We start from the raw sequence: 24,750 nt of genomic DNA on the forward strand, positions 1-24,750 counted from the left end.
TATGTCCAAGAGGTGTATCACTTGTGACATTTAATAAAGTCAGTAAAACCTTGAAAGCCAGATCCTGTCCTGTTAGGAGAGCTACTTGGGGAGAGTGAAGGGTTGGATGGATATCTCTTCCCACACACCCAGCAGCACTTCTCACAGCTTGTCCAGTGCAATCGAAGGAGGAGCCTGGGCAGGTGCAGGGCGGGCCGGGCTTCTGAGAGAGCACGGGTGTCCCCCGCACAGACCTCAGGCACGCTGTGCTCTCCTAAGGCCCGCAGGGAGACCCCCCTGTGGGGTTCCTCATTTTCCCCCCAAAGCAGCAGGGTCCTTGAAGACCTCAGCATCTTCTGGCTTGAGGGACCCTGCAAAGTGCCTCAGATGAACCTCCTCGGGCTGAGCAGGCCTTTCTCGAGTGCTTGCATCTCTTAAAAGGGGAACCAGGGCAAAGTTCTTCCAGTTTCTCCCTGAAACTGAAGGGTAAAACATCATTACTGCCTTGGGCGCAGCAAAATAATACTAAACACTCATTTGTTGGCCTTACCGATCTCCGGATGAAAGGGGACCCTTCCTGAGGCACTGGCATCGGCGCCAGCTCTTCTTCCCTCAGCTGCCCAAGGCCTCACCCACTCTGGCAGCTCCCTAGATTCCCTTCCTCCACCCACCCTGACTTGCTTGCCTCTCTTGCCTCCCTTTCCTCCCTGCCCATGTGGGAGGGAGAGGGAATCCCCACAGGGTGCCCCCAACCTGCTCCACGCCCGCTCAGGTGAAGGGTCATGACCACCAGCCAAAGAATCAGGATTCCACCTCCAGGCTCCACCTGGGCATAGCAGATTGGGATCAATGCCAAGGGAAACATGGTGACGCTGGGCCTCAGATGGGGATCTCAGGTGTGGCCTGTAATTCCAGGAAGCTCCTGAAGAGGACCCAGCTGTCACTCTCATAGCCACCTCCAGCCCTGGCCACCTCAGAGAAATGACAGGCAGGAGGGAAAGTTGCATGTGCGCTCCTTCCATTTGCCAGGGCCCTGGTCAGTCAAGCCCTCTGGTTGGCCACACCTCCCACCCCCAGGCCACGATTTAGGCCGTTTTACTGGAGTCCAACGCCAGCCACATCTCAAAGGCATCAGATATGTCAGAGGCTGGGCCCTTTGTGACTATTCCAGCTTTATACTTCAGGTCCTGGTGTTTCCCACAGGCCCACAGGCTGTCACTGGCCTGTCCCCTAACCCCAGTTTGACACTCAGCACCAATTGCTCAAAGACGATCCCTCAGGGAACCCAGGGATAGAAGCAGGAGAGAATCATTGGGAGAGAGGTCAGAGGCTCCCTGAGACATCTAGCTGACTGAGTGGTAGGGGGACCCAGCCTCAAGGACTGCTTGGCCCAGCTCCAGGGCCCTCAAAGGAGGTATGGGCTTTCCAGTGCCCACTTCCCATGATGCCAAGACCCCTCATGTGCTCTCCCAAGCTCGGTTACTGACCACTTTTCTTCCTTGGCCTTTCTCTCATTCATTCCCTCACCCTTTGCAATCACAGGCACCATGGACTGAGCGTCTCTGTTACAGAGATGCATAGAACAAAATTTTCAGAAAATATTCGCCAAGTAAGTGTAAGTATGAAATCAGGGAACCTCTAACCACACCCCACCCCATAAACTTGAATGTTTGCGTCCCTGCCGCCAGGTCAATGTCTTTGTTAATATCACAGGGCATGTGCAGTGTTGTAAACAGCCAACAATGTGGCGCAAACATAATGCAAATCAACTGCGAAGTGAAACAGCAAATCTTGTGAAAGATGGGAGATGTTGGAAAACTGCTCAAATCCCATGCGAAGCCATCTTCCAACGCCTCTGTGACGAATAGACCAGTTAACAACTAAAGGCGAGATCATAAGTATTATGAAATGATACAGGGAGTGTTTCCAATGAGACTCGTGGGGAAATTACAGGATTGCAGGAGACCCTTGGGAAAACGGATCGAGCTCTTTGAGTAGCTTTCCGAAAGTAAAGTCTCTTGATAAAATAGACTTCCACTTGCAGCTCTGATGGAGTATCTAGTGTGAGCCAGCCATGCTGCTGCAAACAACCATAAATCTGGATGAAATGCATGCAGCAAATACATGCCTTATGTTTTCAGTCACAGGACAACAGATGGGAAAAACTGCAATACTGAGAGAAATGAAATTCACTGGGTGAGCCCGTGACTGCCCTGATGTTTTGCTCAGGGACAAGTTCTCTGACTATGGTGCGGTGAGCTGGAGTCCAAGCAGAGCGGGGCAGTGCCTCTGATCTAAAGAAGCTAGAATCAGTGTGACAGGGCACAGGGGAAGAGCAAGAAGGGAACTGGGGTGTGGAGGTCCCTAAGTCCTTGGCGGAGAGCCGGGTTGTGATTGCACCGGGTGAGACTGCATTGGTCTTAACAGAGAGTACAGCTATGAGGTTGAGAGGGGGACAGAGATGCTAGAAGCTGAGCAGTGCTAAGGGATGTTGGAGGTGCAGCCCAGCCAGAGTGGAGAGACCTTAACACCCTTTCTTTACTCTGAGAATTAAGCTGAAATACCAGAAATGCCCTACTTACTCAACATGACCTATAGAGTAAGGTCTACTGAAGACCCACCCAACAAAGCCTAAAACCAAACCCTAGCAAGCTCCTCAGTGGAAAGTTTGGAGGTTGAGTCCCATAAGTTTTATGGGTTGGCAAATACCTTGGAGCGTCTGCAGGCCTACCATAATAAAGCTTAAAACTAGCCCTACACAAATTCAAGGCCATTCATAAGTAACTGAAATGCAAACTAGAACAAAAATCCAATCATGAGTCTCTACAACATATTATCCACAATCCCCAGTATACAATTAAAAGTTACTAGATATGGAAAGAGACAGGGAGCCCTGGCCGGGTGTCTCAGTGGATTGGAGCGTCATCCCGTCCACCAAAAAGGTTGCAGTTTCAATTCCCAGTCAGGACACATACCGAGGTTGGGGGTTCAATCACTGGACTGGGCCTGTATGGGGAGGCAACCCATCAATGTTTCTCTCTCACATTGATGTTTCTCTCTCTCCCTCTCTCCCTCTCTCCCTCTCTCCCCCCCCTCCCCTTCTTCTCTCTGGAATCAATAAAAATATATCCCCAAGTGAGGATAAAAAATAAAAGAGAAAGAGAGAGAGAAACAGGGAAATGTGACTCACATTCGGGGAAGGGTGGGAAGCAATCAATAGAAACTAACCTCAGGTGGCTCAGATGTTGAATTTAGCAGACAGAGAACTTCAAGCAGCTATTACAGGGTTGGGCAAAAGTAGGTTTAGAGTTGTTCGTATAAAAAAATAACACAATAATAAATAATAATACTGGAATAAACTCTGTGTTTCATGTACTCACAACTATAAGCCTACTTTTGCCCCATCCTGTACAAATATGTTCAAAGAGGCAAAGGAAAATATGGTCTTAATGAGGGAACAGCTAAGGAATCTCAGGAGAGGAAAGGAAACGATCAGAAAGAAACAAATTGAAATTCTAAAGCCAAATAGCACAATATTTGGTCTAACATAGATGTGATTAGAGTATGAAAAGGAGACGGTGGGAAGAGTAAAGCAAAATATACAGGGTGTCCCAAAAAAATGTATTTGAATAATTATTAATTCCAATGGGTTAAATCTGAAAATAAAAAAACATCAATTGAGCTATTAGCTATACATTTTGGGGGACACTTTGTCTATAGTTCCCCAGTGTGATGAAACATATTGATGTACAGATCCAAGAATCTCAGCAAACCCCAAGCAAGATAAAACCAAAGAAAACCATACCTAACCACATTTAGTCAAGCTGCTGAAAAATCAAAAATAAAAATATTTGAAAGCAGCCAGAGGAAAAAAGACACATTACAGGCAGGAGGATAACAGTGCAAATAATGGTAAAGATGAAATTAACATTTGGTAAATAGAAGCTGATATAAAACTAATCTGTAAGGTAAGTCCTCACTTAACATGGTAGTAAATAGGTTCTATGACTTTAAGGGAAACAATGTATAATGAAACCAATTTTACCACAGGCTTATTGGATATAAACAAGAGTTAAGTTCCTATGGCACTGGGTTTGGCAATGATTTCTTGGATATGACGTCCAAATGACAGGCCACAAAAGTAAAATACAGATAAATTGGGCTTCGTCAAAGTTTAAAACTTTCGTACCTCAAAGGACCCTACTGGGAAAGTAAAATATTTGCAAGTCATATATCTGATAAAAGATTAATATCCTGAATAGGTAAAGAATTCCTATAACTCAACAACCAAACACAAATTTTAAAATGGGCAAAGGGCTTGAATTGGCATTTCTCCAAGGAATATCTATAAATGGCAAATAAGAACATAAAAAAATGTTAAAATTCATTAGTCATTAGGGAAATGCAAATCAACAGTGCAATGAGATACTACTTCACATCCATCAGGATGGCTATATTAAAAAAATAGAAAGGAAATGTTGGTGAGGATGTGGAACCCTCATGCATTGCTGGTGGGAATTTAAAGGCTGCAGCTACTTTGGAAAATAGTTTCGCCGTTCCTCAAAAAAGTAAACATAGAAGTATATAATCAGCAATTCCACTTTTACCCAAAAGAATTGAAAGCAAGGATTCAAACAAAAACTTATACACCAAGTAAATCTCAGGCATCTCATGTAGCAGTATTTTCACCAATATATTGCCTAGGGCAAGGGAAACAAAGGAAAAAATTAACAAATGGGACTGCATCAAACTAAAAAGCTTCTGCGCAGCAAAAGAAACCAGCAACCAAATGAAAAGGGAACCTACTGTATGGGAGAACATATTCACCAATGATACATCTGTTAAGGGGTTAATTTCCAAACTATACAAAGAACTCATACAACAGTAACTAAGATCTGGAAACAGCCCAAGTGCCCATCAGTAGATGAGTGGATAAAAAGCTGTGGCAAATTCACACCATGGAATACTACGCAGCTGTAAAGAAGGATCTCGTACCCTTTGGGACAGTATGGAGGGAACTGGAGAGTATTATGCTAAATGAAATAAGCCAGGCAGAGAAAGACAAATATCACATGATCTCATTTCTATGTGGAATCTCATGAACAAAATAAACTGATGAACAAAATAGGTCCAGATACATGTACAGAAAAACAAAACTCAATGGGGGGGAAGGAGGGGCAGGGAACAGGAAGAGATTAACCAACAAACATATATGTATATATGCATAACCCATGGACACACAATAGAATGGGGAAGGCCTGGGGTGGGGTGGGGGTTTTGTGGAGGGGGGCAAAAAGGAAAAAAATGGGAGACTTCTATAATACTATCAGCAATAAAAAAATAATAATAATAAAATTAAATAAATAAAAAATAAAAACTTATACACCAATATTCATAGCGTTATTCCCAATAGCCAAAAAAGTGGAAACAATCCTAATGTCAACCAACAGACGAGTGGATAAATAAAATATGGTATACCATATACATGCAATGGAGTATTATCCAGCCAGACACAAAAAGACATATATTGTATAATTTCACTTATATGAGGCACCTAGAATAGGCAAATTCACTGAGACAGAAAGCAGAAAAGAAGTTACCAGGGATGAGGGTGGGGTGTAAATGGGGAGTAATTGCTTAATAGGGAGAGTTTCTGTTTGGAATAATGAAAAAGTTCTGGAAATAGATAGTGGGGATGGTTGCACAACCTTGTAGATATAATTAATAACACCTAATTGTACACTTTAAAAATAGTTACAATGGCAAATTTTATGCAATATATATTATCAAAAGCAAAGAATTGGTGAGGGGTTATAATTGTAACTCAAAATATGTTCAATATAAGGTAAGTTAGCTTCCTTTTTAAGCAACTATCTTCAATTAGACCTTTAATTTAATGTCTACTGTTACATGTTTACCATTAACTGTTAAAGGACTTTTTTTCTGGGAGTGATTTTCTGCTCGAGGTGCACTCTTTCCTGTTCCCGTTCTTCCCTCCCCTGCCTGCCTGGATGTGGCCACACAAGCTGAGTGTTCGCGTGGCCCTGTTTGTGTCCATAAGCCTCCCAGAGCTGACACTGGGTGTGAGGCGCAGGGCAGAAAGGACAGGACAGCCCACAACGAGGTCAGCAGGCCAGGTGGCTGGACGTGGGCTGAGCTGCTTCCTCTGGGGCACTGAGGACAGGTGCCCGGGCCAGGGGTGCTAGCAGGGCCGGGGGTGCCAGCAGGGCAGGGGTGCCAGCAGGGCCGGGGTGCCAGCAAGGCCAGGGGTGCTAGCAGGGCCAGGGGTGCTAGCAGGGCCAAGGGTGCTAGCAGGGCCGGGGTGCTAGCAGGGCCAGGGGTGCTAGCAGGGCCAGGGGTGCTAGCAGGGCCAGGGTGCTAGCAGGGCCAGGGGTGCTAGCAGGGCCAGGGTGCTAGCAGGGCCAGGGGTGCTAGTAGGGCCGGGGTGCTAGCAGGGCCAGGGGTGCTAGCAGGGCCGGGGTGCTAGCAGGGCCAGGTGCATAGGCATGTGGATCAGTCAGCTGTGCAGGTGCTCATGAGAGCACAAAAAAGTCCCCGTGACTGAGCATGAGTGTGGATGACACTTGGGGCTGTTCCAGCACCCAGGCTGTGGGGAGAAGAAGGCCTGCAAGGAGTGGGGGCAGCCAAGGTTTTACCCGCCCAGCCTGCCGCAGCACCCTCCCCTCTCTCCTCACCTCTGCCTGACCGCAGGGAGAAGCTCAGGGTGCGCTTGATGCCCTCGCAGTTGCCCGGGTCTTCGTTGATGATGCCCACGTTGGTGTTCCAGGTGGTCCAGTTCACCTCGTCCACCCTGCAGGGCGAGGAGACCGGGGAGCAGGGAGCTGGCTGCCTAAGACCAACACCCAGCTCCCCAGGTCGAGGGCTTGATCCCACAGGCCAAACCCAAGAAACCCACAGATCAGGATGGGGAGACATAGCTGGTAGGTGGAGGGGGAGACAGGCCTGCCTTTGGACACCACCCTGGAGATATGTCCTCTGACCACACCATGGGCTCCAGGGACTTAAAAGATCGGATTCTGACTCTGATTACCAGGTGACCCCTGTAGACACCTCATTTCCCAACATTTAATGTCTGGGTCTCACCGGCTGAGATCTAAGGTGGGTCCACTATGCCCACAGCTGAGCACTGGAGCAGCCCCTGTACCTACAGCTGACCTTAGGAGAGCCCCTATGTCCATGACTGGCCCCAAGAGGCCCCAAGGCAGGCTTCTGTACCCACAGCTGGCTCGAGGTGGGTCCCCGATATCCACAGCTGATCTGAGCTTCCCAGGCTTTGATTCCTGCTGGCCTTTACCTGAAACACCACCTGTAGTCATCCTTGCCATCGGGTGTGTACCCCACCTGCAACAGCTTGCCTGAGCGGAAGGCCTTCCTCATACATTTAAGGAAGCTCTTCTCCGTGTCCAGGATGGTGATGGCTCTCTGCAGGGAGACACAAAGGACAGAGGAATTGTCCAGGGGCCACCCCCGGCTCACGGCGCTGGCCCCCAAGATCAGCCTCCCCAGGATCTCTCCCAGGCCCAGCACCTCGGAGCAGGGCCTGTGCCCTCTTCACCAGGCTTGTTTCCAAAGCCTTGCAGTCGCCACTCCACAGAAGGAGCCCAGCCTGCCAGGCCCCAAACCTGCCCAGGCACTGCTGCTGAGTGGTGAGCCCCATGCGTGATGTGGAGGGTCCCAGCCCCAGACCCTTCCCTGAGGAGCTCACAAAGGGGCAGCAGAGTCATGGTTAAGAGCAGAGCCTTGAGTGGGAGACCGTCCAGGCTGATTCCTGGCTGGGCTACTTGCTAGTTGCCCTGGACACAAATACCTAACTTCTCTGTGCCTTGGTGCCTTCATCCAAAAAATGGGGCTAGGATAGCACCCAATTCATAGCATTGTTGTCAGGATTAAATAAGAGCAGGTAAGTGAGTGCCGGGCATAGGGCCAGGGCGACTCAGTAAGAATGATACTGTTATTATTAGCGGGGAAGGCAAGCATGGGCCAGGGCTCTCCAAAGCGTTGCTCTTGGGGCCTGACCCATATTAGCTGCTCCCTCAGAGTCTGATCCCTAGTGCCTGCCCTAGACCAAGTTCCCCTGAGATGAGCACCGCAGGGAAGGGGCTGTCTCCTTCCCTCGCGGGCCGCCCAGCCCACAGGAAACACCGTGTGTATGAACACAGGCTGGTGACACTGGGCAGGGAAACCCTGCAGGAAGAGCAGAGGGAGTTGACTGAGGGAGATGTTGCTGCTTGATCCCGGGGACCTGGCTGAGCTTTCCACCCCCTCCTCAAACCCCGCATGGCCCAGGCGCCCAGCTGACGCCCCCCCGCCCCCCTCACCGCACCACCCGAGCCACCTGCAGCTTCCAGATGTTCTTGCTCTCCTGCGCGATCTTGTTGACGGTCTCTCCCATGAGGGCGATGAGCATGTTGAGCAGGAGAATGTAGGTGAGAATCACGTAGGCCAGCAGCAGAATGATGAAGACGGCCTTGAAGTCATAGTTCTCGGTGAACTCCAGGTCGCCCATGCCAATGGTGAACTTGAACAGCTCCAGGCACGTGGAGTACAGGCTGTTATAGGAGCTGTCAGGCGGCCGGCAGCCAGGCCCCCGCCACCTGTGTGATGAGGCCTCAGCCGACACGGAGTCGTTCTTTCCGTCCTCGATCAGCGTCACCACCGCTGCAGGACACGGGGAGGGAGGGGTGCAGCTGGGTGGAGGCCAAGACCCCAGGCCCAGACGTACATGCTCCCCCACCCCAGGAAGGGCCTGCAGCAGGAACGCTGTTTGGTTACCAGCACACCTTTGTGTAAATTTTTTTTAAAAGCACCCCCTTCTTCAAAACTATCAGAAAATGGCCCCGCCGGGGGTGGCTCAGCGGTTGAGCATCAGCCTAGGATCCAGGAGATCAAGGTTCGATTCCCAGTCAGGGCACATGCCCGGGTTGCGGGCTCCATCCCCGACTCTCTCATCACTGGTGTTTCTATCTCTCTCTCCCTCTGCTGCCCTCTCTCTGAAATCAATAAAGATATATATATATAAAACTATCAGAAAATTGTCATAATACACTATCTTGTTATAATAAGAACTTTGACCGGGTAGCTCAGTTGGTTAGAGTGTTGTCCTGACTCGCCAAGGTTGCAGGTTTGATCTCCGGCCAGGACACATACAAGAATCAACCAGTGAGTGCGTAAATAAGTGGAACAACAAATCGATGTTTCTTCCCCTTTTCTTTCCTCTCTCTTTCTCAAATCAATCAATTTTAAAAATTTTAAAAAGACTGCCCGGCCGGGCGTGGCTCAGCGGTTGAGCTTCGACCTAGGATCCAGGCGATCGGGGTTCGATTCCCAGTCAGGGCGCATGCCCGGTTGCAGGCTTGATCAATGACTCTCTCATCATTGGTGTTTCTCTCTCTCTCTCCCCCTCTCCTTTCCTCTCTCTGAAATCAATAAAGATATTTTTTTTTTTTAATTTTAAAAAGAACTTTATCATGTACTATGAAAAAATTGTTAAATATACAAAGCTATATGTACAATGTAAAGACAGCCAGCTTTGTGCAGTGCACAGTCTGCCTAACCTGACGTGGCAGCCCTGGACACACACCCGCTTTCTCAGTCGCATGTCTGCCTGTGTCTCTCACAGGGTGGCCAGGGCCAGCCCGGGCCAGGACCAGGGGCTAAGCAGCCGCACTCTGCGCTCTTCAGTGGGAACGGGAGTCCAGAGCCCGAGAGCTTCTGCAGCGGCTGTGCCCCGTGGTTAAGCACAGCCAGCATCTAACCCACTTGGCTTCACCCCCCTGTGGCTGCCGATAAACAGGGCCTTCAGATCAGGAGCCGGAGCCCCCCCATCCCTGTCAGCCCCAAGCTCCTAGTGAAAGCTGCCCGTGACCCCCAGACAAAGGTTCCAAAACAGGCCGCAGGGCAGGGAGAGCTGCGTGTGAACCAGGTAATGGCAGGACTCAGGTGTGGCTGAAAGCAGAGCCAGGTGCTCAAAAAATTACGTGGATGCCTCCAAAGGGCACAGGAACAGCTTGAAGGGGCTCCCGGCGCTGATGTCTCAGACGATTTGAGGATCACAATAGATGGCGATAGTAAGGAGTTACAAACAACCCATTTTAAAAGGTGAAAATCCATTTTTAAAAGAAGAATCTATGAGGCTATATTTATGTAAATAAATACATGTGGGCAAGTGGAAAACTCTTCTATGCAATAGAATGCCAGCAAATACATTTGGAAGGAATGATGGAGTTAGAAAACCCTTATTTGACAATCATTGAGATTAAGTGACTCGGGTGTGAGTAAATCAGCGGATGCTAAAACAATGAGGTGAAAGTTTGATGAAAAACAGGGTATTTGCATAGCTTCAAAGCGTCTCCTCGCAAATTACTTACCAATCGCATAGGGAAAGATGATGACCTGACAGGGGAAGAATCTGGCAGACCCACCAAAACAAACTACTCAGGGTTAAGTCACCGGGAATGGGACTCCAGATATAACGTGCAGAGGAGGACACGCCTTGATATTCTCACCGAGAAGGCACCCCGGATCCGATCGTGGGGGAAGGCCACTAAAAACTGGCCTTGACTCCTTAAGAACGCTAAGGCCACAAAAGACAAGGAAAGTCTGAGGAGTGCCGCAGATGGAGGGACACTGAAGAGGCGTGACTACGGAATGGGCTGCGTGATCTGGGATTGTCATTTCTGTGAAAGATGATATTCGGGCAATGAGTGAAATCTGAAAAAGGTTGGTGGGTAGCTACTAGTACTGTACCAGCGTTAATGTCCTGATTTCGGTCATTAGACTGTGTTTTGGGAAGGCAATGTCTTGTTTTTTAGGAAATACTTAGAAATATTTAGTGGTAAAGGCTGATCATGTCTCATCATAAAAACTTACTCTCAGTTTTTTTTAAAGTTTTTTTTAAAGTAGGGGCGTGTGTGTACTGGGGAGAGAAAATGATTTTAAAAAGTGGTGAATTTGGGGGAATCTTGATAAAGAGTGTAGAGAGTTATTTGCACCATTCTTGCAACTTTTTTGCAAGTCTAAGATAACGTCAAGATAAAAAGATTTTTTTTTAAAAACAAACTTGGCCAAAATGCAGCTATTCCTACAGGCAAGTAGCACTTCCTACCTCAAAAAAACATTTTATAAATAACATTACCAGGCTCTCCTGCTCATTTCGGGGTGTTCTTTGTCCATCCACTCTGTCACCTGTAGACATACACCACTGGGCCCCTCCCTGCCCAGTCCCTGCAGAGTCCTCAGGGAGCTGAGGTGAGCAGGAGTCCTCTCCCCCTACCAGCCCTAACCAAGCCTGTTACCTGTGGAAAACCCGAACAGGAAAACAAGGTAGACAAACATGAAGCGACACAGGTCTCTCAGGATCATCTGCAAGAGAAAGCAGGCTTGTCAGAGCCGAGTCCAGGCCCAGGCAGGGCCGAGGGTGGGGCCAGCACTGCATTAGCCTCAGGGTTAACGCTGAGCCCAAGTAGAATCAGAGAACATGCAGGAAGCTTTGGTTTGATGGGTTGTAGCTCCAGTGTTATGGGGGAGTCATCCACAGCTCCCCCCATAGCCTTTGTTCTGGTGGGAGAGGGGGACCTGGTAGGCAGTGAGGGTCAAGTTTCAAGGAAGCCCCTAAACCTGGGTCAAGTCCAGATTTCCTGACTTGGGGGTAATTAGCTGGGAAAGTGGCTCTTCAGCCAAACCAGCATCCCCTCGGACAATGCAGAGAGGATGGATGAAGTTTGGGACCAGGCCCCGCATACCCATGAGGAAAACGGGCTCCTCAGGCCCTGGCACCCACCTTCTCAATCATGACGGCATAGATGCCCATCTGCTGGAAGCCACGGGTGTAGTAGAGCATGTTGGTCCAGCCCATGGCCAAGGAGAACACCATGGAGGCCACGTACTCCTTGCGGCGGCAGAAGTACAGCACCACGGTCCCCAGCATGAACAGTGACTGCACAAAGCTGAGGGCAGAGCAACAGGAAGCCCCGTATAAGAGCACCAAGGAGGCCTGGCAGCCCTGCTCACAGGAAGACCCCAGCTGCCTGCGCCTCTCCTCACAGGCAGCCGTGGTGGGAGGCAGGGCTGGCTGTCCTGCCTCCATTAGCCCATGATTCTCACTGGGAACAACATTGTCCCCATGGGGACAAATGTTGGTTTGGAGTGGGGCGGGCACCTAGTGAAATCTTATGTTCTTTACACATAAAGCACCGATATAAATATAGTACATAAACAGCTATATAGTATATTTGTGGTACTAAATTTTTATGGGAGGGGCAATTGGAAAAAAAAAGTATATAAATGCTGAGAAATACTGCTTTAGCACAACAACCTTCCTGCCCAGTCCCCAGGAAAACAGCCTCAGGGACAACAGAGAACCTAGGAGGTTCCTAGGCCCGTGAGGAGGGACAAGCCATGCTCTCCTGGGAAACCACAAGTAGTCTGATGGCCACACCTCAAACACAGGAGCAGAGCCAGGAAAATGTCTCTCAGCCCCTTAGTCCAGTGGGAACTGTCCAAGTCAGAACCCTGGATAAAGTGGAGGACATCAGGACGATCCTATGACAGGGTCTGCTCAGTGGTCCCTTCTTTACTTATTTGTCCCAGGCTTCTTTGCTGATCATGACCTGCTCCTGAGAGTCCCCCCCAGCTCCATTAACACTGTAGACTACAATGACCACCTCACCTCCCATTGTGTGAGAGAACCCAGCAAAAAGCTGCCACTGTGCTGATGTGAGTCTATCAAAAACTGAGGTCAATAAACAGGCTCATCAGCTGAAGTTCTGCTGAAAAGAAAAACCTCTGCATTTGCAGAACCTTGGCCAAAGTAAGAACTGATGCCAGTTGAAATAGGTAAAGGGTTGCCTTGGGTGGCAAATAGAGTCCCCATACATGAATTGTGGAAGCTGGGAAGCAGTGGACAAATGGAAACTCACTTAGCAGGCCCAAGAAAGCCAAATCTGAATCATAGTGGGGAAAGCTGAGAGCCAACTCTTTAATCAAGGAGCTTCAAAAGGCATAAGGACCTCTGGAAGAGAGGTGAAAGGGACCTAAAATGAGAAAGAGTGGAGGTTTTATCACTGAAGAGGGGGCTTTTGGACCCAGTTTAATCAAATACCAGTGAAAGCATTGGTATTTTACCCAAAACAGGAGATTACGTGATTTTTTATATAATACAGATTACAGAAAGCCCTCTTTTCCACTCAACTCTCTAAAAGCCAGAAGCTAGATTTCTTCCCTCCAGGTCAAAGATTGAAAAGATGCAATAGATTGACATTGGATATTCTCCAATAAGTGGTTTATCTAGACCAGCCTATAATGAAGCTCAAAATTGATAATCCCCATTCACACATTAGGAGCTTCCAACCAGCTTTCCAGTCCTTCACTCTTACTCATGAGCAGACATCAAAGATTTCCAGATATCCTAAATATAGCCTCCAACATGAAAGAGAGAACAAGACAAGCATATAGCCTTAGAGAGACAAAAGAAGATATTGCATCCATGAAATAAGAATAGAGTGCTATAAATAAGGAACAAACAGAATTTATTTATTTATTTATTTTATGTTTTTATTGATTTCAGAGAGAGGAAGGGAGAGGAAGAGAGAGATAGAAACATCATTGATGAAGAATTATCAATTGGCTGCCTCCCACACCCCCTCCCCTACTGGGGATAGAGACCAAAACCCGGGCATGTGCCCCGACTAGAAACAGACTGTGACCTCCTGGTCCATAGGTCAATGCTCAACCACTGAGCCGTGTCAGGTGGGCAAACAGAATTTTTTTCAAAGAGCATTTGGAAATTTAAAATATGATATCAAAAATAATAAACTCAATAGGAGGGATGGAAATTAAAGTTGATTTGAACTTCCCAGAAAGAAGAGCAAAAGGTAAAGAGAGAGAACACAAGTGAGAAAATATAATAACTAGTTCAGGACTAGGTCAAGAGGCCTATATATATCATAGAAGTTCCAGAAGAAAAATCAAGAAATAATTCAAGAAAATATTCCCAAAAAATAAAGGACATAAATTTCCAGATTGAAAGAACCCACCAAATGCCCAGGACATTGGATAAAAAAAATCTAAATTACAACACAAGTTTCAGAACAATAAGGGGGAAAAAAGATACTATAGATTTGTAAAGAGAAAAACCACAACAGGTCTTAAAAGAAGATCCAGAATCTGAATGGCTTTAGACTTGTCATCTATAATACTGGAAGCAAGGAAACAATGGAGAAATATCTTCAAAATTTAAAAAGAATTTTATACCCAATCAAATGTGAAGGAATAGTAGAAATATTTTCAGATGTACCAGATTTAAAAGAAATTTTACTTCCCCCTTCTCCACTATGTGGCTTCTTTCTTCAGTTGAGAATGTCCTCCCCCAAAATAAGGAAATGAATCAGGAAAGAGGAAGACATAGGGTTCAAAAAATAAGAAATACAACTCAGCAGAGAAGCAAGAAGAGCTTCCAAAGTGCTAGTGAAGAAAGGATGACACCTTGGAAGCACATAGGGGAGCAGTGTGGCTCAAAAATCAGGCATGGTGAAAGCTGTCATCACTGTGCTCTCTACCATTATACCATCTTTTTCACCTAATGAAAATACTGAAGGATGTGCTCAAATAAAACAAGGGGGGAAATCAAGAAAGAGACAGGAACTCAAAGCCAGGAGGAAAGCAATTAAGTCTAAGGCTGGCAGCAAAGAGATGTCCCAGGATGACAGCTAAGCAGCAGGCCCAAAGGTCAACCAGCCCAGTTGGAAAGAGAGGATAGCAATCCAGGCAAAATCCTTCAAGAAAAGAAAAAAAAAAAAAAAATGGTGATCTGATCAAATAATTTATGTCATTGATTTTGAGGAATATTGTACTGAAAGGCTTTGAGAGGTGTGAGAAGAATTAACAATGGGTACCAAGAAAATGAAACAAGTGAAAACAAGGTAAATTATTAACTTTGGAGAAACAGAAAATAAATATTATAGTATACTGTGAAGTTCAACTGCAAATAACATTTGCAGAGGCATAAGAATGTAAATACAGAACACTGATTAACACAAAAATTGCCTCAAGCCACATTGGATGGCTAGAGGAGGGGAAGAAGAGGGGAAGGCAATGTAGGGAGGCTTTAGCCTCATCGACTGGATGCATAAATGTCTGAAGAAAGAGCTACATGAGTGGAAACTGTTCCTGGGGAGGTGGATTGCAAGGAATGTGAAGGGTTGGGATGGAAACTCATATATTGGCTATAAGTTTTTAGTACTCTTTAAAATTTTACCTATGTGCATGCGTAGCTTTGGGAAGTTTATTGGTGTAACGTTGTATAGCAGAATATTGCCTCACTGGGTAAAGCAAATCAGCATTGCTCTAACCCTATAGACCCTGCCCTTGAATTTGCCCTTTGGGACTGAAGTGTATCTCAAGATTACAGTAAAAGGATGGGGTTTGTAAGTCCTGGGGACAAGCTATCTGCAATAGGGTGAGAAATTGACTCCTTGCACTTGCCAGGAATAAAGAGAAGAGGGCCCAGAAGTGAGGGAGACCTGGGGACCAGAGTAGAAGCCATGAGTTGAGATCCCAGGAAGACCCTTTGCCAACTGAAAACCCCCTCTGTATCCTGGGCCCTCCAAGGGAACCTCATAAGGTTCTGGCTTATTTATAAAGAAAAAAGGTTCCCTGTGACATCCACATTGTTTTTATAACTGTTTTATTCATTGGTCTCCCCCTAAAGCAGTGATTCTCAATCAGGGGCAGTTTTGTACCCCTCCCCAGGTCGGAGACATTTGGCAATATCTGGAGACATTTTTCATTGTCAAGACTGGGAGACAGGGAAAGAGCTACTGGCCAGGAATACTGTTGAACATTCTACAGTGCATAGGACAGCCCCCCAGATTTATCCAGTCCAAAAGGTCCAAAGTGCCAAAGTTAGGGAACTGGGCCCTAGCCCTGGCCTATTTGGGTCAATAGTTAGAGCGTCAGCCTGCAGACCAAGGGGTCGCGGGTTTTATCCCCGGTCAAGGGCACTTACCTGGTTTGCAGAATCCGCGCCCCCCACTGGGGTGAGTGCGGAAGGCAATTAATTGCTGTGTCTCTCTCACATTGATGTTTCTCTCTCTCTCTCTCTCCCTCCCTCCCTCCCTTGTACTCTCTCTAAAAATCAATGGAAAAAATGTCCTCAGGTGAGAATTAACAAAAACAAAAGAAACTCTGCCCTAAAGATGGAAATTCCTTGAAGGCAGGAACCACGTCTACTTTATCTCAATATTCCAGGGCCAGCCCAGTGAGTGCCAGACAGACGGGCAAAAGGATGGAAAAAAATGAACAAGGGTACAGCTAACTCAGACGACAAGCTCATGAAATAGGTGTCGCATTGCCGAGGGCCTGGCCCGTGCCTGGCACAGAGTGGACCTTGGTACGTTCGTCCCCAAACGCTTAGCGAGTGTTCCCGTCACTCATTCAACATGCGGCGAGGGTCTGCTGTGTCCCAGGCCGAGTGTGTGCGGGAGAATGCGTGAGAGCTGACAGCTGTGACCTCAGGACTGGACCAAAAGGTACTGTCTGCTACGGAGGCATTAGAGCCAAGGGTCACTTACAAAAGTATCTCACTGTAGCTGTCCACAAACAAGGACTTCAGCGACGGCTGCCTTTGCAGGAAATATTGAATCTGCAGGTAAATGGACAGAGTAAGATGCCAGGAAAGGTTAGACGTGGCTAAGCGGTGAGCGCCCAGACTGCTTCCTAAATGGCACCACAGTGGACCATGGAACACGTCAAAGGAGAGGTTATGGAGGGAGTGGAAGAGCGTGGGGCAGGCTAATGGGGTGATGTTATGTGACTCGGTCAGGAGAGATTTTTACAAACAGAGAGTCAATCACAACTATACCCAGAAGTAAAGACAGGAAGGGAAATCACCAAATGTTATCAATTACTGTGCCTGAATGATGGGATTGGGTGATTTTTTTCCTTCTTTCTAATTTGTGCTTTTTTCCTAATTATCCTTAAGTATGATTTACAGTAAAAATTCTTTAATCAGATTATCCAGTGCTCTCCACTCCCTGAAAACATTCTGCCTGATGCCCACGGCCCTGCTGAAGGCTGGCAGCTAGGAGGTACTCTCCAGGACACCCACATGCTCCACTAACCTCCCGCCTGCTAAAAAGACTGCTCATATATTCAAAGGAGTGTGCATCTATGTGTTTTCAGTTAAAATGGTTCTAGTATATGGGTAGATGTCTTTCATTATTCTGAGCTTTAATTAAATATTACATTTGGTGGAGATCCCTAACTGCCTGTCTTCAAGAATGACTGCCTGCGGGGCCCCACTGGGCAGATGTGCACCCCCAAACGTGAATGCCTGGATGGTTCTTATCTTCACCTATGCATCTCCCAGCTCCTCAAGCAGGGCCGTTACCTGTCTGATTAATTAGACAGTGAGTGAGCTGGTTCTCCTGGCTCTTTATTTTGGTGACAGTGGAAATTCAGTGTGGAAAAGAATGCTTACCCCGCGTAAAAAAAAGTAGATTCCCCCTGATACAGAAAGAATCTCTCCAGTGACTCGGAAATAGTCGCCAACGGTGTGTTGCAGCATAAAGGGAGGCTGCAAGGTGCAGAGAAGTTAGTGACTCCACTCATTCATTCATTCATTCATTCATTCACTCGACAAACATTTACCAGGTGCCAAAGCCTGAGATTAAGACCCAGCCCCTGACCGAGAGGCTCAGCATCCATCAGGAGAGAGACACAAATAAAGACAAGGCACTCTTATGGGGACACCCGTATGGATGCTCCTCAGTGGGACCTGATTCCCAAAGTGGCAGCCCCCAGGTGCCAAGCAGAGTGTCCTTACAGTGCTGTGCTGTCTCTTGGACAAGTCCCAGCCCAGAGTTCGGCTGAGAGGAGGGTGATGGCACAGGTGGAGGCACTCTTACAGGCCCAATGCCACATGCTTCCTGCTGCTCCCAAGGCTACGGTGGACCCCTGGGTGCCCAGGACTGTCAAGGGTTCCCACAGATGGTGGAGAGAGAAACATCCCACACTTGGGTGTGGTCCTTGTGTTAGCCACCATTTCCTGAAATGGGTTTCCTTCGAGCCTCCCATCGATGTTTCATAAGCACTAGTTCTCTAGCCTATCTTATTAGCATGTTTCTCTTAAAATGAGGTCATTAAATGGCCTTAATAGGTAGCTAGAGATCAGGTTTCACCGAAATAGGAAGATGAGCTTTTAAATCAAATTTACAAGCAAGGAACCCTGGAAATAAAAGCAGCAAAATTAAGTGTTTGGGTAGTGAATGGAAAGGACTTAATTCAGAAACTCAAGGGAGTCTATGTTTCCTGCAAGACGGGAAAAATCTGGCCTTAAACTGGTCTGATGGATGGCCCAGGGCCTGGCACAGAAGAAGTGCACAAAAGTATATGTCCAGGGAGTAAGTAATGAGCGAATGAGTGAACAAAAGAGGGCAGGTGAGCAGGATGGCAGTGGGCTTAGGGCTTATGCCATCCCGTGATCCCGTGGACACCCAGCCTGGGGGAGAGCTGCTTCCTGAGCCCTAATGCCAGCATCCCTTCTAACCTAGAACCCCCCGCCCCCCCAAACAGAGACCTCAGCCTCCCGGAACCAAGAGGCTAAGGGAGCAGCTGAGAACAGGACAGAGGGCAGGTTTCCAGCACAGCCTGGAAGGGCAGGGAAGGAGTCCAGGGCCCAGCCTGGGCCTGGGGTCTTAGGGATCTTATAGGAATGCCCATGCCTTCTCCCCGACCCCACACCGAGGCCTGAGCCTCAGGCCGCACCAAGCCGTCCACAGGCCTGTAGTATGCGACCGTGGTAAAGATGATCATATACAAGCAGTAGACGAAGAAGTTGAAGTAGAAGATGCGCTTCACAAATCTGTCCCACTTGTCCTGCAGGAGTCGGTTCAGCGGCTCCACCAAGAGCATGTCGTGGCGATTCTAAGGGGAGCAGAAAGAGGTGAGGCTCACTCCCTCAGTAGGAACCCCCTCAAGCTTTCATCAGCCTAAGGTGCTCCCCACGCCCCATCTCTGCACAGGACTCGCCATGAGCACGCCCTCGGCCGGCAGAGCAGCTGAGGGTCAGAGACCTGAATCAGCGGGCCCACCCTCTGGGCCTCCGTGCCCCTGTATGCACAGTGAACGAGGGCTGAAATTGGACATGTGACCCTGAGTGCCCCTGACACTTAACAACTAGCAAGTGTTGCCTGACATTCCATGCCCATCACCTCTAATAACTCCTTCCCGAGCGCCTGCATTCTTATTGTTCCCACAGTAATGGGAAGAGGCTGGACAGGCGGAGGCTGGCCTGAGGCTGCTCAGGGAGGGGCCGAGGGCAGGTGGAGAGAGGTTTCTGGGTTCCGTATTTCTCACATTCCCAGCCCTGGGTCAGGCAGGCTATCCTGGCAGGAGTGGTAAGGACCGATGCATGAGACTGAAGGCAACTAGCGAGCCTTCCTGCAGTGGGTGGGGCTATGCCTGGGACACCATCATCAAACGTGTGCTTTGGGGCCAAAGTCTGGTACCCAGGAGATCTCTGTTAAAGTTCAAGTATCCCTAGGATGGATGAGCCAAAATCAGGTCGGCCTAGCCTTTTCAGGCTATCGAGCCCAACCACCAGCCCAAACTTGAGCTCCCCCAAGGAAATCTCTGGTCAGTGTCTCCTTGAATACCTTAGGGGATGGGAAGCTCCCTACTGCCTCAAGAAGCCTGTGGGCAAATGTTAACTGTTGGGAAGATCTATCCTCCAGAATAAAGTTTGTCTTCTCTGCTTCCTGCCAGTGTTTCCAGCTCTGCCCTCTGGGCCCCAGCACTGCGTTCCCGGCCCCTGAAAGCCTCTGGAGACTCTCCATCTGAAGATGGCACCAGATCCCTCTTTTCTCTGGCACCCTAGTCCCTTTGAGGCCATTTATTACCCAGGCCAGCCCTCCGGATTCAGCATGGCAACCCGGGAGGGTGCTGAAGGGGCAGAGCATGGCAGGCCAGGCCTCTCTCTCCCCTGGGCTCTGTCCCTATAAACACAGCCTCTCTTCCCTGTGAGATATTGTGGCAGCTCCTTGTCGCCAATAGCATAGACTCCAGCCCTGAACCAGCCTCAGAACAGACAGGGAAGATGGCCTTTTCAAAGCAATGGTGGCCTTGGGATCCTTATTTGGAAACAAATAATTAAGTAAGATGCCCACCTCACACCAACACAAAAATAAATTCCTTTGTAAGTTCTACAAAGCAGCGAAAGGGAAATATTGAAGGATATGTGTGCAGTCTTAAAGTGGAAAAAACCCTTTCCAAAGCGAGACTCAAGTCACAGAAGCTATAAAAGAAAAAAGGCTGGGGTGGTGAACACACAATATACAGATGTTGTATGATAGGATTGTGTACCTGAAACCTATATTATTTTATTGACCCATGACACCTCAATAAATTCAATTTTAAAAAAGACATCAATGAGATAGCATTTTTGTCTCCCTGCACTTAAAGTAACTTTTTTAAAAAATAAAAAGATTGATAATACCCAGGCGGACAAGGCCAAGGGTAGCTGTGTACCCACTGGTGATGGGCACCTGTGTTGAAGAAGACTTTTTGGAGGAAAGTTTGGCAGTAGCTATTAAAATATTAAAATGTACATACTTTTTGACTTGGCAATTCCAATTCCAGATATCCTTCATAGAAAAAAATCTCAGACCCATGCCAAGTAGCATCGTAGTAGCAAAGATTGGAAATAACTTGAATGTCCTTCTGTGGACATTTTCCCCGCATCCCTACTGTGGAATACTATATAGCACTTTTTAAAAAATGAAGCAGACCCATACGTACTGATATAAAATTGCCTACAAGACACATCAGTAAATGAAAAAACTGGTTGCTCTGCACTATGTATAGTATGATCCCATTTATGTAAACAAAATGAAGCTACATGTTTTATATGGATAAAAGGAGGAGTCTTTCTGTCTATGTGCTTCTGATTTAACTTTTTATGGGAATATCACCGTATATTGTTTGTCTGATGAAGGAAAGCATTCAGGAGGAATGAATGGGTTGATGAGGCTATAGGACCTAGACCCCAAGCAGCAGGTTTTCAGTGATGCGAAGGCAGCAGAGTCGGACCAGGGCGGACTGGGGGCTGGGGTGTGTGAGACTGGAAACCCCCCTGGGTGCCAGCCTGGCCCACTCACAGGGGTGTCACTGCTGCTGTAGGCGATCACCTCCAGCACCGAGTTCTTCTCACAGGTGTCGATGCAGGACAGGTCATAGAGCGAGGAGTGCACGGGCCCGTAGGCCCACTCAGTGAACTTCCTCGACAGGTGCCTGCACTCGGGCTCCTGGATCTCTCTCTGCAGAATATAGGCCAAGACCTGCCGAGGGAATCCAAGAGTGTGTTAGAGACCAGCCTGTGCCCGGCCACAGGCTGTGTCCCCACCGGGCCGCCAGCCCCGCTTCAGGAATAATTCTGCTTCCCAGCCCACTACCTCCTACCTCCATCCAGCAGCCTCCGGACCACCAGCAACATCAACCTGCCGCTGCCTCAGACCCCAAATGCAGCCACATCAGGCTCATCAGGGGATCACAGCTGGCTGATCACATCCATTTTACGTGTGCAATGCGGGGTTCTGCTCAGCTCTCACAGTTCCTCTGGCTTACTCTAACGTCCCCACTCCCACTGGCTGTGACAGTGTCAGGTCAGGACTCACACGAAGGTGATGCCGGACATGCACAGTGAGGCAGGCAGTCCCCTCCCACAGCACCCCCAGCTCAGCACGAAGCCCCCACCCTACCCCAATCTTCCCACTACTGGCGGCCAGGGCCAGTGGCGTCAGCCCCTTCTTGTTGGTGAGCTCCTCCAGCTTCAGCGTGGGGTGGAGTTTGGCCCCCAGGATCAGAATCTCATTGTACATGCTCGTCACAAACTTGGTATTGTCAGCCGTGTTGTCGGCCACTTCCACCAGCGCGTGCAGCACTGTGTTGCCCACCGAGTCCCGGGCACTGATGTCTGCTGGCTGCCAGGAGTTCTGCAGCAAGAACTTCACTATGCCCAGCTGGTTGGTGCATGCAGCCAGGGAGAGGGGCAGCTCACCTGCAGCCAACACAGGCACACAGTGGGCCTCAGGAATAGATGGCTTGTGCCCTAGACCATCCAGCCTGCCTCTCCCTCTGTCTCTACCCCAAACCTCCCTTCAGCAATCATCAATAAGTCAAATGTCTGCCACACGGTCTCCCTACCAAAGTAGAAGCCAGGCCGTCCTTTGGTTTTCTTAAAGAAGTCCCCATTGGCGGCAGCCTGGACGTCTGCTCCGTTCTCCACCAGGAGGGTCACCAATCCCATGTTCCTCCTCTCGATGGCGATGTGCAAAGCTGTCTGGCCTGTGAAGGATTCACACTGTTGGCTTTGTGCTCATGGCCTGTAAGGGGTGCCTGTAAGGCAGGTGCTGGGGGAGGGTCTGAGCAGAAAGTGGCAGATGACCCCCCAAAAGAGGAGGCTAGGCCAGGATCCCCTGAGGGAGTCCCTGAGGCAGGACTAGAGACCCCCAGGAACAGGGGACACCGGCCTGGAAGCTGGCAGAGTCCAAAGTGCCCAAGAGCAAGGAGCAGTAACAGAGGGAGGCCAACAGTTCCAGAGGCCAGGAACACCAGGCCCACAGAGGAGAGGATGGGACCCTCTGCACCAGGAGAAACCAGCAGGTGGGGGAGGCAGGGGTCCCAGGACCAGGAGTTGCCAACTTGGTGGCTGGATCATGGAGTAGGTTGCTCAGAGGCTTTCCTAGGCCCACTTGTGCCCTCCAGGCTCCAGGTGTGCTGTGGCAGAGCTGCGCCCACCCCCCTCACCCTTGTAGTAGCTGTCTGTGTAGCTGGCGTTGACAAGCTCCTTCAGGCTGTCCGTCTGCCGGGCAATCTCCAGGAGCAGGGGGATGGTGCTGTTCTGCCCGTCGTGGAGGTTGAGCATGGCTTTCAGCAGACAGGTCTTCCCTGTCTCCGGGTCTGCAAGACAAAGTGAGGGTCAGAGCGGGGTGAGGCAGCGGGGGCCACGCCCGGAGCCCGGCTGTCTCCACCTCCGTCTCGGGGCCACCTTTGAACTCGCTGTCCATGAGGTGTTTCTTGCTCTTCTGCAGGAAGAGCAGCAGGCTCTCCAGCTCCTCGCAGTTATTCTGAGCCACAGCCTCAAAGATCTTCCTGCGGTCATACAGCTTGAGGTTCTTCTCGGTGCCAGCAGGGACAGAGTCCTGGGATGACTGCCTGTGGGCCAGAAATCAGCCTTGTCTCTTAAGCTAGTCTCCCCCTTGGGCCTGAGGCCTTTGGAGCTTGTCGGGGCGCATGATGAAACCCCAAGGCACACCAAAAGGAGAAGACAAATGATATAAAACCCACCCCTCCACTGGGGTGACTGTCCAGGAAGTGGATGTAACAGGGAACAGGGGGTGCACCTGCCCCCATTCTGTCCCCACCCTGTCTATAGGCACCATCTAGAAAGTCTTTGCTGTCACCACTTCCTCCAACACTCAGGCCCCTCACCTCTCTGCCTTCTTGGGAGCTGGGGCTCAGAGGGCGGTAGCTTAGAAGGGGCTGGAGGTAGGGGTCTGGCTGACCCCAGCTAACTCAGAAATCATCACCACACTGCCCCAGAAGTCAGCCAGACCATGTGTCCTCGCTGTCTTGCCTTGGAGGAGGTGGGAGGGCTGGTGGGCTCCTCACTGGAGCTGCTTTGTACTTTCCTAAAAGCATCCTACCCTTCAGTTTTAGGACTGGAAATCTAAGTGTTTGGGGCTGGTAAGCATTCTAGGACCAGACACCTGGAGATCAGCCAGCAGCTAGGATCAGCATATATGCTAACATTCACCGGTGACCACTGTCCTAAAGGTCCCATGAGTACAGATTCTGGAATAGATGACCTCTGAATGTTCCCAGGCTCCCCCCTCTATGACCTTCAGCCCACAAGCTGGAGCACCACACGGTACCTCCATGGCCTCAGCCTGGCTCCTGGTGGGGAGGGAATTGGGCTCCAGATGCAGCTTACCTGGCACAGATGGGGCCATCCCCAGTCTTCTGGATGATGACAACAGGACTGACTGTGATGGCTGGGCAGGAGTCCGGCTGACATTCCTCGTAGGAGCAGTCCATAGGAGAAGCCTCCTCCGAGTCACACTTCCCAAAGAGCCGGCTGCGGCTCTTGGCTGTGGGGAAGATGTTGGGCTTGGCTGGAGCTGGCCTGGAGCTAGGGTCTCCATCCAGGGGGCCTGGGCGGGAGTCCTCTTGCGGCAGGCCCTCAGGATCCCCTGAGTCTGAGCTCCCCCATTTCTTCATCCTTGCCCAAGAGGCAGCCTGCAGGCAGCCACGAAGATTGGGTTTGTTCCCAGCTCGAGGACTGTACAACGCTACCCCCTAACTGCCCTCCTTGCAAAGGCCTCTGTGAAGCAGGACATCTCAGAGGTCCAGCACTGCTGCCCCCAGCTCCCCAGAATGAAAGGCTTCAGGGGTGCTGTACCTCCTACCCCAGACACCCCAGGAGCAGCCCCAAGGGGCATCAGCCTCTGGGGGTGGACGGGCCCCAGCTTGGAGTCGGCAGGCTCTGAGGGACTTGAATGGATCACTCCTCCTCTCTGGGCCTCAGTTGCCTCACCTGCAGACTGCGGATGATACCACGGCTCCGCATGCCTCCAAGATCAGAATAAGGGAAGGAGTGGGAGTGGCTCTCTGTGCTAATGAGGCCGGCTCAGGCCCAAAGAGTCCGAGCAGCCTGCATCTCGGAAACAGGGTGACTGGCGGAGACCGACACTTTCA

The 24,750-nt window shown here is 49.3% G+C and overlaps 1 protein-coding gene across 1 annotated transcript; it reads right to left on the reverse strand.

Annotated features, from left to right (window-relative positions):
- Positions 1–288: 288 nt before the first annotated feature.
- On the reverse strand, positions 289–24,288 carry TRPV1 (transient receptor potential cation channel subfamily V member 1; the record flags this gene model as incomplete). Its single annotated transcript, XM_081162070.1, has 15 exons — positions 23,987–24,288; positions 23,042–23,208; positions 22,801–22,953; positions 22,198–22,338; positions 21,753–22,051; positions 21,153–21,332; positions 18,763–18,921; positions 17,477–17,572; positions 16,569–16,639; positions 11,780–11,945; positions 11,295–11,361; positions 8,336–8,658; positions 7,295–7,422; positions 6,675–6,790; positions 289–458 (listed from the first exon to the last, which is right to left on the reverse strand). Exons 1-15 carry the CDS (start codon positions 24,271–24,273, stop codon positions 289–291), a joined length of 2,523 nt encoding a protein of 840 aa, XP_081018196.1. The 5' UTR covers positions 24,274–24,288.
- Positions 24,289–24,750: the final 462 nt, after the last annotated feature.

This window comes from Miniopterus schreibersii, assembly GCF_964146895.1.
Source record: "Miniopterus schreibersii genome assembly, chromosome: 16".
NCBI lineage: Eukaryota > Metazoa > Chordata > Mammalia > Chiroptera > Miniopteridae > Miniopterus > Miniopterus schreibersii.